Raw genomic sequence first — 13,163 nt, 5'->3', positions numbered from 1 at the left:
CCAGGATCTCAGCATTTAGCATGCAAACTCTATAAAGTGGTGAGCAAACAATAATTTAGATATCTTTCCTAATATTTTTTCTGCCTGTCCATTGGTATAAAGATATGATGGAGAGTAACTTGCCAAGTATGCTCCAATCTAGGTTACTATACCAGATAGCCATATGTTTGAAACTTTCATCAGATAATCAGATTCTTCCTTTTCTAATGTTGATTTTGTAAAATAGATTGGAACATCGCTAATCTGCACAAAAAATCATAGAAGATTAGGGTTGGAACAGACCTCAGGAAGTCATCTAGTCCAACTCCCTGCCCAAAGCAGGACCAATCCCCAACTAAATCAGGGCTTTGTCAAGCCAGGTCTTAAAAACCTCTAAGGATGGAGATTCCACCACCTCTTAAGTAACCCATTTCAGTGCTTCATCCTTCTCCTAGTGACATATTTTTTCCTAATATCCAACTTAGACCTCCCTCACCTCACTTGAGACCATTGCTCATTGTTCTGTCATCTGCCACCACTGAGAACAGCCTAGCTCCATCCTCTTTGGAACACCCCTTCAGGTAGTTGAAGGCTGCAATCAAATCCCCCCTCACTTTTCTCTTCTGCAGACTAAATAAGCCCAGTTCCCTCAGCCACTCCTCATAAGTCATGTGCCCCAGCCCCCTAATCATTTTCATTGCCATCTGCTGGACTCTCTCCAATACTCCAGATGTGGCCTCACCAGTGCCAAGTAGAGGGGAATAATCACTTCCCTCGATCTGCAGTGCTCTTACTAATGCCGCCCAATATGCCATTAACCTGCTTGGCAACAAGGGCACACTGTTGATTCTCATCCACTATAACCCCCAGGTCCTTTTCTGCAGAACTACCACTTAGCCAGTCAGTCCTCAGCCTGTAGCAGTGCATGGGATTCTTCTGTCCTAAGTGCAGGACTCTGTACTTGACCTTGTTGAATATCATAAGATTTCTTTTTGCCCAATCCTCCAATTTGTCTAGGTCACTCTGGACCCTAGACCTACCCTCCAGCATATCTACCTCTCCCCTCAGCTTAGTGTCATCTGCGAACTTGCTGAGAGTGCAATCCATCCCATCATCCGGATCATGTTGTTGAACAAAACCGGCCCCAGAACCGACCCCTGGGACACTCTGCTTGATACCAGCTGCCAATTAGACATCGAGCCATTGATCACGAGCAATTGAGCTTGACAATCTAGCCAGCTTTCTGTCCACCTTATAGTCCATTCATCCAATCCATACTACTTTAACTTGCTGGCAAGAATACTGTGGGAGACCATATCAAAAGCTTTGCAAAAGTCAAGGTATATCAGGTCCTCCGCTTTCCCCATATCCACAGAGCCATTGGTGGAATCTTCTCACAACTCAGCAAAGATTTAGTAGCAGATTTTGCACTGAGGTATTTCATTAGTTTTACAAAATATTCTTTACATTTATTAAGTTTACTGTTAATTGTAGTTATAATTAGGTAAAGCTAAATATCTGTTGACAAAAATATCGTAACAGAGTACTTTAAAATTTGTTCACTTGCTAGTTTTCAAAACTGACTTACATTTCCAATGGCTCTCTTAGTCACTAGTTCAAATTAGCAAGGTTCTGTTGCATTAGTTTGATGGTTATAATATTCCATGGGTTCTTAATTCTTCCCAATAGAAGAGGCATGCATTACCTAACAACACCTGAAGCTCTAAGACTTTTTTCTTCACAGCAAAAGTGTTGTGTTTTTTTACATCAAGATAGGGAACTTGAGAGAGCCATCTCTGTAAAATCCTAGTGCAAAAAAGCACTGTAATTTTTACCTCAGTATAGTTATTCAAGGTTACCCCAGGTGTGGGGTATAGGATTGATCTCTTTGAAGGTCATGGGGTACCCTGAATTTTCTGTTGCTGTAATTCCTGAATAGGTAGTGAGTGTTTAAATACTAGTTGTCATAAACAGATAGTTAAGGGTTAATGTCTCTTTTACCGGTAAAGGGTTAACAAACAGGGACCCAAACACCTGACCAGAGGACCAATCAGGAAACAAGATACTTTCAAATCTAGGTGGAGGGAAGCCTTTGTTTGTGGGTTTTGGGTTTGTGTGGTGTTCTCTCTGGGTCCTGGACGGGACTAGAGGTGCAACCAGGTTTCTGCCAATCTCCCTGCTACAGTCTCTTATCTATTCAGAATAGTGAGTAAGTAAAAAGGCGGTTATAGTCTTTTAACTTGTTCTTTAAAAAAAAACAAGTTAAAAGACTATAACCGCCTTTTTACTTACTCACTATTCTGAATAGATAAGAGACTGTAGCAGGGAGATTGGCAGAAACCTGGTTGCACCTCTAGTCCCGTCCAGGACCCAGAGAGAACACCACACAAACCCAAAACCCACAAACAAAGGCTTCCCTCCACCTAGATTTGAAAGTATCTTGTTTCCTGATTGGTCCTCTGGTCAGGTGTTTGGGTCCCTGTTTGTTAACCCTTTACCGGTAAAAGAGACATTAACCCTTAACTATCTGTTTATGACACTAATGTTGTGCCATCATAATGGAGACTTGTGTACGTGTGTTAGCTGTACCTAGAAATTAGCGATTTGAGCATAAAATGCCAATAGCTTTTAGGTTTATATTGTAATGTCTGCTTGTATTCAAGGGACTTCCAAATGTGCATCTTGATGACTCACATTAATTTATTTGGAAAGGTGCTTACCTTATCATGAAATAGCTTATTACAAGCACCTTAATACTTAACACTTAACTCTGAGATTCCTTAATCATGTATTTTTAATTTTTTAGCAAGCTGTATTTTGATATATCTGCATAAATAATATTTTACAGTTAACATCACTTTACTATTCACCTTGGCCTGATGACTAAACCAATAGACTGGAACCCAGGGAGGCCCAGTTCCTTAAAGATACTTAGGTGTAGCTCCTCTTAACACTGACCCTTAGCCCATAAGCAGCCTGCTGCCCAGTAGAATTTTCAGCCAAGGTACAGGGTTAAGGCAGCAGCTGAGCAATAGATTTGAAAATGTCAGTGACACATAAATTATAGACCTTGGTGCCTAAAGAGGGATGACGGCACCTAAATACCTTTTAAGGATCAGGGCCAAAGTGCCTAAATGATAAATAGATCTGAACCATTGTTTCTTAGAAGAATATGATTTTTAAAAAATTGCAGTGGTTAACTGAAGAAAAAGGAGATCAAGATATTAACCAATATCAGACACGCAAAAACACCTCCCTGAAAATCAGACACTATTTTCAAAAACTTTTTGGGGTAAGCAAATGGCAGCACCCCTTCTTACAAAACACTGTAAAATACTACTACAAACCTATTTTCCTGAAGATATTGGAAAATGCCTGAAACCTTCAGGAAAACAAAGGGTTTGAAGAATCTGCATCAGCCAGCATGCTGGCTCCCTTGATAGTGAAAGCTGCTAGCTTTGGTAAGTATGGAGAGAGAATTTTTGGTTGTGTGACTTTGTCACATGTACAAATTAGTGAGGTTGTACTGAAATAACATTTGATTTAACCACTAAAAAATAGCTTTCAAAATCTATATTAAAAGAAAATTCAAGACTCTGAGGTTGTACATTTTCCTCAAAAGGGGCATGTATTTACTTCATATTTTATTTCCATATTCCCTTTTTAGAAGAAATTTTCTCCATTCCTATATTGTTTTAGCTTATGTCTCCCATTATTCTCCACAAGCCTCATGACCATCATTTCTATTGAACACAAACAAGTGTGGCTTTCATGTCAATTTGCCTGAATAACTCCTGTGAAACATCTATTGTTTTATCTAGTCCATTCCATTAAAATCAGGATAGCAATCATATGACACTTGCTCAGTACTCATACTAATTACTGGTTTGTGTTCACCTTTTTTTCTCTGATTTCCCACCATCCTCACAAGCTACTGAAACGCCCTCGACCCCAGTCACATTTACAAGTTACTGAACTCTGGTTCTTGCAGACTGGCTCTGGAATTTGCAAAGGTTTCTAGCACTGTTGTTCTATCCCCTTTATCTGGTTTTAGAAAGGATGCCTGAAATCCAGTGCGCTCTCTGTCTCTCTCTGCCTTATTTTGTTTTTCTTCTTATAACATATTAAACTAGTGAGTCCTGGTTATTAACAGACCTGCTAGGCTTAAAATAAGTTCCCTTATTCACTTAAATAGAAGGGCTGTCTCTTTAGTTCTTGCAAATCTGCATCTATTTCTTGAAGTTTATGGAGCTATGCCAGTTTAAATCATCTGAGGATCTTACTTGATGGCTGCCTTTAATAGACTGTCATACCAACTGCCTCTGCATGAATTCTTAAGCTATGAGGAGAGCTTCCACAAAAATCTGTTTTGACTTGCAGCCCTTTCAACCCCATTGATTGCAGTAGGATTGCATGGGAGGTAAGGCTCAGTAGATTTTTGGTTCCTTGTGGCTTGGGCATTTAGTTTCAGAAGACATCCTAGTCAAGAAAGGGAAGCCATTACACTGACCTTTCTGCTTCAGACTCCAAGCAGCTAGCCTCACATTAGAGTTGTAACATAAAACACAGATACAGTGTGTATTTCCTTGAAAACATAGCAGGAAGGTCTTTTTGCTATCTAAAAACTAACACTACAGTGGTTTGGTGGGTTATAACTGTGCTATATCAAAATTTCATGTAAACTAATTGAACGCAAATGGGAATTTCCAGCATAATGAATTTTTTCTGTATGGTGTAGCCAAACATGCCACTCTAATGCAGTAGCAGGTGGATAACTGATCTTTGAAATTGCAAACAGTAGATAATCATAGATCTAAAATTATATGGCTGTAATTACAATAATACAGTCCTCTAGCTAACTTGGAGTCGTGTATGTAAAGAAGACAGTGACTTTTAAATAACTCGACTCATAAATCTTTAAGAACTATGATGCCATACGGTATGCATCACTGCATGAAACTAAAAGATAAAACTGCTGTTTGCTAATGTTTCTAAAGCTTTTTGTAAGCATCAAAATTCATAGTAACATTTTTGGATGCAATAAGGTCATGTAGGTCCATCTGTCTACCCAGCTATTGTTCTTTATGCTGTAGTGGTGATTGCTTCTAAGTGCCTGCCTTTTTAATATCTTCACAGTAACAACTTTTACTGCTGCTCTTAATAATCTGTTCCTCAAAGCTTTTTTCCTAAAAATTTCCCAGTACTGACTGGATTTACTTCTTCCTGAAATGCTTCCTCTTTAGTTTTTGCTTATTTTTACATTCAAGTGTATACATCTCATTCAACTAAAATGTAGCCCATAAAGGGATTATTCAGAATAGCTGATTAAAAAACACATTAATGTAGAGAGAAGAATCTTCATGTACGCATGTCAAATAAATCCTTTGTGATCTTTTAAGAAATGTTTCAGGCTACTACTTTCTGGCCGAAATAGAGCATACTAATGGAGAGGGAAATCTAGCTACATCTCCCTGGCCACGGAGTTATCGCTAGCACAGGGGAAGGCAACCTATGGCATGTGTGCCAAAGGCGGCACGCGAGCTGCTTTTCAGTGGCACTCACACTGCTAGGGTCCTGGCCACTGGCCCGGGGGGCTCTACATTTTAATTTAATTTTAAATGAAGCTACTTAAACTTTTTAAAAACCTTATTTACTTTACATACAACAATAGTTTAGTTATATATTATAGACTTATAGAAAGAGACCTTCTAAAAACATTAAAATGTATTACTGGAACGCAAAACCTTAAATTAGAGTGAATAAATGAAGACTCGGCACACCACTTCTGAAAGGTTGCTAACCCCTGCGCTAGCAGAACAACTCGTAGAAGAGGGCCAAGGGCTTAATTTGGAGGGAATGCACACACCTCTGTGAAGCTTCAGCTTTGTAAAGGATCCTGATGAATTAGCATGGGGAGCAGAGTGGATCCACTGTTCTGTGACTCAGCTGGTTTTCTGCACACATGTGCACAACCTCCTCCCACCCCCACCAATTGACATGCTTTGGGGCTGTGGAGGGATTACTTCAGTCATGTGTAAAAGTAACCTCTGTGAAATGGCTTCCTTCCCCTATAGGAGTCTCATGGACAGTACCTTGTACCCAGTTCACTGCTTGGAATGGACAAAGTCCTGAATTTGGCCCACCGTGCATAAGAAACTATTTTTGCCATTGTAATCTAGGGCTCTGTGACACAAATAAAGCAATAAAGTTAAAGTATATTCAATAGATAGCGGCGAATTTCCATGTCTCCGCAGTGCTTCCAACTTGGGGCTTAGCCTTCCCTGGCCTGGCAAGTGAAAAGTTAGGAGAGGAAATCACATCTTGCTCTCTCGCCTGACAGCAACTTAGTCAGCCTCTAAAGCTAAACATTTTTAATTTCAGTAAGATGTGATCAAAATTTCTTCTTGTACTATTTCAAAATGTAATAAAGTATGATTTAGAAACATAGCTAGAAACCTTAAACTGCATGTAGATTGGAAAGTTACAGATGTATGCATTTTATTATTATTTTACTGGGGATCTTATGCTAAGTGTTTTGAAATATTTTTTGTGTTTTAGGACCTAGAACAATATAAGAGAAATGCCTCTAAATCCTGGAAAGAAATGGAGTTTGAACCTTGATTGAGATAAGTGCTTAACTCTCACACTGATTTTAATTTTATGTTTTGTACATGTTATGATCAATCATCATTTTTGAGTATTATACAAAGTAATTGAAACTGGTGTTTTATACAGTTGGAAAAATATGTAATACCAAATAACAAACATACAATAAACAAACAGTTAATATAACATGATTGCATCTATTATTAAATTATAAAAAACTTGTTATAAATTAATAGTTAAATTCATGTACTATCATGTGAACTGAAAATATTTTCCGGTGAGAAAACAAACCTGGATCATCAGCCTCAAGTAGATTTTGGAACATTTAAAAAAGATTATTCCCATGGCTGGGTTTAAATATGAAGAATGAGACTCTTAAGGCCATATGTTTTGTTGGTTTTTTTAAGTTCCTACATAAAATATTCATTTAAGGGCACAAACAGATTATTGCAAGCCCAGAGCTGTACCTCTGTACACAAAATATAATGTGTATGAAGTCAGATGTTTCCCAGTTTGCAGATACATATTTTAAGTAACCCATTAATTGAGAAGTGCTATAAGAGAGAGACTTCCATACAAGCTGCCTGATATACTATAGTTAAAACCAGGTTCTGTTAATCTTGTATAGGAGAACATTCCCAAAGACTATACCCATTCTGCATAGAACTATGTTATGGCTCCTGCTCACCAATAAGATTGAGTACTATTATGATTTCTGGACAATGAGAACCATTCTGCTACCCATCCTGGAAGTGATCGTTTGTCAAATTTAATGCTTTAATTTAATAAAGGTGTTAACTATCAGTAAATATAAGTCCTCACCTCTTCATACACAGATTGTGGGATATTTGTGTGCATTAATAAAAGAACATTTAGATTATTCCTAATGTTCAATATCATAGTCTTCTAGTGCAATTTGAAAAGATGGAAACATCATTGATGGAGACAGCCCAACTTAACATAAACCAGTAAAGCTCAGCGTTTGTCCAGCAGCAGGATGAAATGTTTTGAGAACCAAGCAATAGAGGATTGAGGTACTGAGACAAGCGGTGGCCCATGAGAGGTATGTCATCTTACCACAAAAATGGACAGTTGAACAACCACTGGGCTAGAGCACATAAGATAATTCCTTGGTGAACTATTCTGAACTGGGAAGGGGCTGGGCAGAATGATCTAACATGAATTTTTCCTTCTCTGACTGTTATAGTTTATTATATGTTACATATTTGGTCACAGGTGCTGAGCAATTTCTGAGCTCAAATTTATATACAGATTCACAGACTTTCACTTTTAATTCACACTCGACAGTGCAAATTTTGTAATATCTTAGTTCCACCTTTTGCATTAATAACTGGAAGACCGAAGTGAAGTCCTGTCACACAACTGAGTTACCATGTCTATTACATTATCATCTGATATTTTAACATTATTTATTGGGGTGGGGGAGGTGAGGTGCAGCTGTTAGAGGAAATATTGCTGTGCCCCTTGGTCATCAAGCTTGCAAGAATAATCCCTAACAAAGTAAATGACATTTGTTCCAGTGTCTGCATCTCTTTATTACGTGCACTTACAAATATGTTAAAACATTTTTGTGAATTAAAAAAATACCCAAATGTGTACTTCATAAACTGAAATTTTTAGTTTTAAGTGTTTACTGTTTTGTTCATAGTATTTAACATATTGCTTCCAACTGAGTTAAAACTGTTAACTGAAAGGAAAAAGATATGAATTGTGTGAATGTAATTCACTCCTCACGTACTATAATTTAGAAAGACAACAAAATAATGGACACTACTTTGCCCAAATAATGTTTTCAAATACTGTAAGGTTTGGTATATAGTACTGTACAGCCAGTTTAGAATTCCTAATGTTTTTATTGCCTGACAATAATTATATCCCTTATTTTAAAACTCACAATTGCTAGAATGACAAGTGCGGGTAGGAAAGCATATAGCATTAAGAAGTCTGTTGTGAATCTGGACATTGCATCAGGAAAGGTTGTCTCAATGAATTGAAGGCCCTGAGGGAAAACACATGATGCACTAACTCCAGGAGAAACATTGGAGCCACCTGCAAAAAAAAAAAAAAAAAAAAAAAAAAAGGTTTTGTATGATATTGTAGAGCATGCCATGCTAGTCACTGCAAACGGTGCACTGATTTAAACACCTGGATCCCACGTTCTACTCACCTCAATTTTATTTAATATACTTAGCCTTACAATTTATTTTAATATAACATATGTGTTCACTGTGGGGATGGAAGGTACTGTCGATAGTGGAGCCAGTGTTGTTCCAGGAGAGTCTGGGCAGAGGCTGTACAATCATTGTATGCTCAGAACTCAGCGCTGCAATGACTTACTGCTTCACAGCAAAAACTTGAGAGCATATTGGCAGATCTCTTGCTATGCAAATACCACAGGTCATACAGCTGCTGAATGGATGTGGTCCTGAAACTGGAGTAATACCCACAGAGTGGCTGAGCAGGTAGATTTCCTTCCCTGACAGGCTTCCCAGGAGCTCCTTGGTGCCCATCCCAGCCAATCTGCTGTGTACGGGAAATTGGGGCATTCTGCATGTTTCTGTGTCTAACCTGCTTTGCATTTTCTAAAGAGAGGAATGAAGTGTCACTAGTTTCACTCACACCAAATGGTAGATTTATGGCCCATCAGATATGCTGTCTGCAAGGACCCATAAGCACTGGGAAGTTGTTTGACTTAGGCTTATTAATATTTATGAAATACTTTGAGATCCTTACAGAAAATTGCAAGGTATTATTATCATTGCTGTAATGAATGCCTTTGTCGTCTTCAGGGTTACTTACTGCAATATGCTCTATATGGGACTACATTTTAAAACCATCCAAAACTGAAGCTAGCATATAACGTGTCAGTCCGCTTAGAGCATGTAGTATCTTGTTATGATCTCCACTAACATCAAGGAGATGTTAAAGGTGTTGATTTTCACTTGTAAACAGGGTCCCATGTGTTCCATAGTTGGAGAATTTCACCCCTTGTAATGTGCCTCACTTGGGTCTGGTTGGGAAGCGTGGCCTAGTGGTCATGGCCACAACCCCTGACTGCCCAGGGAGTTGTGAGGAGGGGAGCCCAGGCCTTCCCACTCAACAGGGCTCAAACCCAGTGCCCTTCTGGCTACCCCTTTTGACTGCTTAAAGCTGTCCTCCCTGGGTCTCTTCCTCTTGTCCTCCCTTCTTCTTCACCTCCCACACCTGTAAGCTTAGTCAAGATTTTCCGCTGGTGGGGAAATCCAAACCAAAATAAGTAAGAGGGAGTGACCAAGGTCCACAGGAAACTTCCTTCTCTGGTTGTCTCTGAGGTGGGTCCCTTTGGACAACTGTGTCAGAGTGCTTAGGCTTCCCTCTGCTCTGCTGGAGCTGTGGGCTGCAAGTCTGCCCTCTTCCAGCTCTGCTTACCCGGTGATCTTATTCCCTATCTTTTAATTCCTCCAGCAGATGGAGTATTTGCTGCAAGTGTGGCAGGGTAGGGCTGGCTGAGCCCAAAATAATTCCTTAACCCCTTGTTGCCCAGTGTGGGGTTTGTACATCCTATCATAGACTCATAGACTCTAGGACTGGAAGGGACCTCGAGAGGTCTTCGAGTCCAGTCCCCTGCCCTCATGGCAGGACCAAATACTGTCTAGACCATCCCTAATAGACATTTATCTAACCTACTCTTAAATATCTCCAGAGATGGAGATTCCACAACTTCCCTAGGCAATCTATTCCAGTGTTTAACTACCCTGACAGTTAGGAACTTTTTCCTAATGTCCAACCTAAATCTCCCTTGCTGCAGTTTAAGCCCATTGCTTCTTGTTCTATCATTGGAGGCTAAGGTGAACAAGTTTTCTCCCTCCTCCTGATGACACTCTTTTAGATACCTGAAAACTACTATCATGTCCCCTCTCAGTCTTCTCTTTTCCAAACTAAACAAACCCAATTCCTTCAGCCTTCCTTCATAGGTCATGTTCTCAAGACCTTTAATCATTCTTGTTGCTCTTCTCTGGACCCTCTCCAGTTTCTCCACATCTTTCTTGAAATGCGGTACCCAGAACTGGACACAATACTCCAGTTGAGGCCTAACCTGTCACACACCCCTGTCACAACACTGCTCCAGAATCTCAGATTTTGTTTTCAAAAATTGTTTCTAGACAGTCTAGTTGGAGATAACAGTGGAAATGTGAACTGTGCAAACTGCTGCACTGTTCTCTTCCTCAATTTGCTGCAAGTCTAAAACAATAGCTTGGAGGTGTTAGTTGCCCCACTAATCTTGCTCAGGGTCTTGTGAACTCCACAATAGCAGAAGCTGACATTTTTTGCACAGAATTCACTATTTTGCGAGAGCCAGGTGCCCAGCCTTTTATTTTGTCTTCATTTCCTGCCAGAACCCGCCTACACTTGCCTCTTGCACTCTACCTTCCCCCACAAGGGGGAATTAACTGAAGGGTTATACTGTCGCCACTGTTCTATGAAGCCACGCAGCAATGCTTTGGGGAACCAGAACTTGCAGTCAGGAAGCAAGGGAAACCAGAAGTGTAGGCTGATGCTCTTGGGTGCCTAGATAATAGTGCAATAACCAAGGTCTAAGGAGATACGTTGCTGAAGCTAGGTGTGCCTTCCTTCCTTGGGAGGAATCTGAGGCCTGGGCAGTGGAGCCAGGCTGCCTGGAGAACATACTGAAAAAATCCATAATTGAAAATGATCACTATCAAACATTAATGATTAACTTGACATCAGTTATTTTCAATTATGAGCCATAGTCCTTCCTATAGAACCCTAAATAGATTATTCCCTAACTTAAGTACCTCTCTCATAGTGCCTTACCACTGCATTTGAAATCAGCAGAGGTGCGCAAGCTGATGCCCCGTGGATATAAACAAGAAATTGCGGCTGACAGGGCATTCTCTCCAAAGGCCCCCAATTTTGGATTCGGTTCCTCTACATGATCCAAAATAGGACAAATCTTATGCCCTTCAAGGCCTGCTGCAAAGCTCATATTTTAAAATGCATGGGGAAGAAAACAGCCTGTGGGTGTGAGGAAGTTGAAGAGTGGGGAACTGTTGGAAGGAGAGGGAGCTTCAAGCTTTTGAGTGGCATGGTTTGCTAGTAGTGGGTTATAAAAGTTTTACTGCCTTATAATGAATTGTTATGCTTAGTTATTAATGATGTTGTATTTGTAAGTTGTATGGGGTGCTTAGAAAGGTATGGCTAGTACTCTTTGTTACCATGTGTATAAATTTAATCAGATATTTCATTAAATTGATTTACAAAGGTTTAAGGGGGCTCAGTGAATACTTACCACATGTGAAGTTTAATCCATAAAATTCATTGACTGCAAGAACCTCACTGCTGTATTTTTGGAACGTAAGGTAACTTAGAACTTTAAAAGGTGTAGGCATGTCATCTGTGCGCCTTGAACAAACAAAAACTAGTTAAATTGGGCTTCTGTTATTTCAAGAACCAGTACTACCCAAACTTACAATAAGTGCTCAGCTCCTTTCAGCACCTTACAACCACATTTTAGGGAGCCTCCTTAATTTGCCTGCACAATTTTCAAGTACAAACTGTATTTGTGACAAATGTTGAAGGATCTGTTAAGGAGACCATTGACCATTAACAGTGTCAGGATACGCAGTAATGCATTGTTTAGGTAGAGTAGCAATTAATTTTACAACCTATTTATATTCATGTTGCTGTGTCATCAAAAAAAGCTAATAAAATGACAATGGAAGAACTACTAGGAGTGATGAGTGTTATCTGCATAACAAAAGTCTACCATGTGTATTCACTTCATTTCCTCTAAAGTAGAGACAGAGTGAATATTAAGCCCTGGAGGGCTACTAAAGATACTTGCAAAACAAAGAATTAATAATGTGAATCAAAACAAAGTCTGTGATCAGCTCAGTGTAACTGTACTCAGCAAGTGCACTTCCTGTCTCTCATAGAAAGATTCCAAACAACTCCTTATGATCCAACACAGCAAATGCTGCAGAAATGTCCAGCAATCCAAGACCCACTGGCAGTATTGATTCTCTTCACAGACAATGAAGAGATTAAGTATCAAAGGGTAGCCATGTTAGTCTGTATCCACAAAAAACAACAAGGAGTCTGGAAAGCTTACACCCAAATAAATCTGTTAGTTTTCAAGGTGCCAGTGGACTCCTTGTAGTTTTAATGAAGAGATTCACAGTCTTAATTAGCCCTGTGTGTACTAAAAAACATGGTTTAAAAAAACCCCACACATTCTCACTCAAAGAGATCAGTAAAGCACTGAATTAAGGTGGTGGGAAATACTTTCACAACAAAACTACAACCCTTCACTAAATTTAGCAGTGGCTAATAGGGCACTGAAGAGGGTGTTAACATAATTTTACTTTGCAGAACCAGCTTTAGCTGAAATCTGTTTACGAGAGAAAAAGCATTGTCAAATATGACACAGTCTGATACTTTTTTTTGAGAATCACTTTAAGAGATGTAGCCATTTCAGTGAGGATGCAGCTTTGGCATTAACTATCATTAGGGTTATTTCAGTTCTGTAGGAAAAGTCAGGATTGCTTGTATTTAGT

The 13,163-nt window shown here is 39.4% G+C and overlaps 1 protein-coding gene across 3 annotated transcripts in view; it reads left to right on the top strand.

Annotated features, from left to right (window-relative positions):
* Positions 1-6,771, top strand: part of DYNC2LI1 (dynein cytoplasmic 2 light intermediate chain 1) — a 47,517-nt gene extending 40,746 nt beyond the window's left edge. For all 3 annotated transcript variants that reach the window (XR_007774161.1, XM_050951928.1, XM_050951929.1), the window contains one exon: positions 6,538-6,771. Coding sequence is in view for 2 of the 3 variants with exons in the window: in XM_050951928.1 (XP_050807885.1) it covers positions 6,538-6,600 (63 nt within the window). In the remaining variant the exon portion in view is untranslated. The remainder of the gene's footprint in view (positions 1-6,537) is intronic.
* The last annotated feature ends 6,392 nt before the right edge of the window (positions 6,772-13,163 follow it).

Source organism: Gopherus flavomarginatus, chromosome 4, assembly GCF_025201925.1.
Source record: "Gopherus flavomarginatus isolate rGopFla2 chromosome 4, rGopFla2.mat.asm, whole genome shotgun sequence".
NCBI lineage: Eukaryota > Metazoa > Chordata > Testudines > Testudinidae > Gopherus > Gopherus flavomarginatus.
This window is presented reverse-complemented; position numbering and strand designations above follow the sequence as displayed.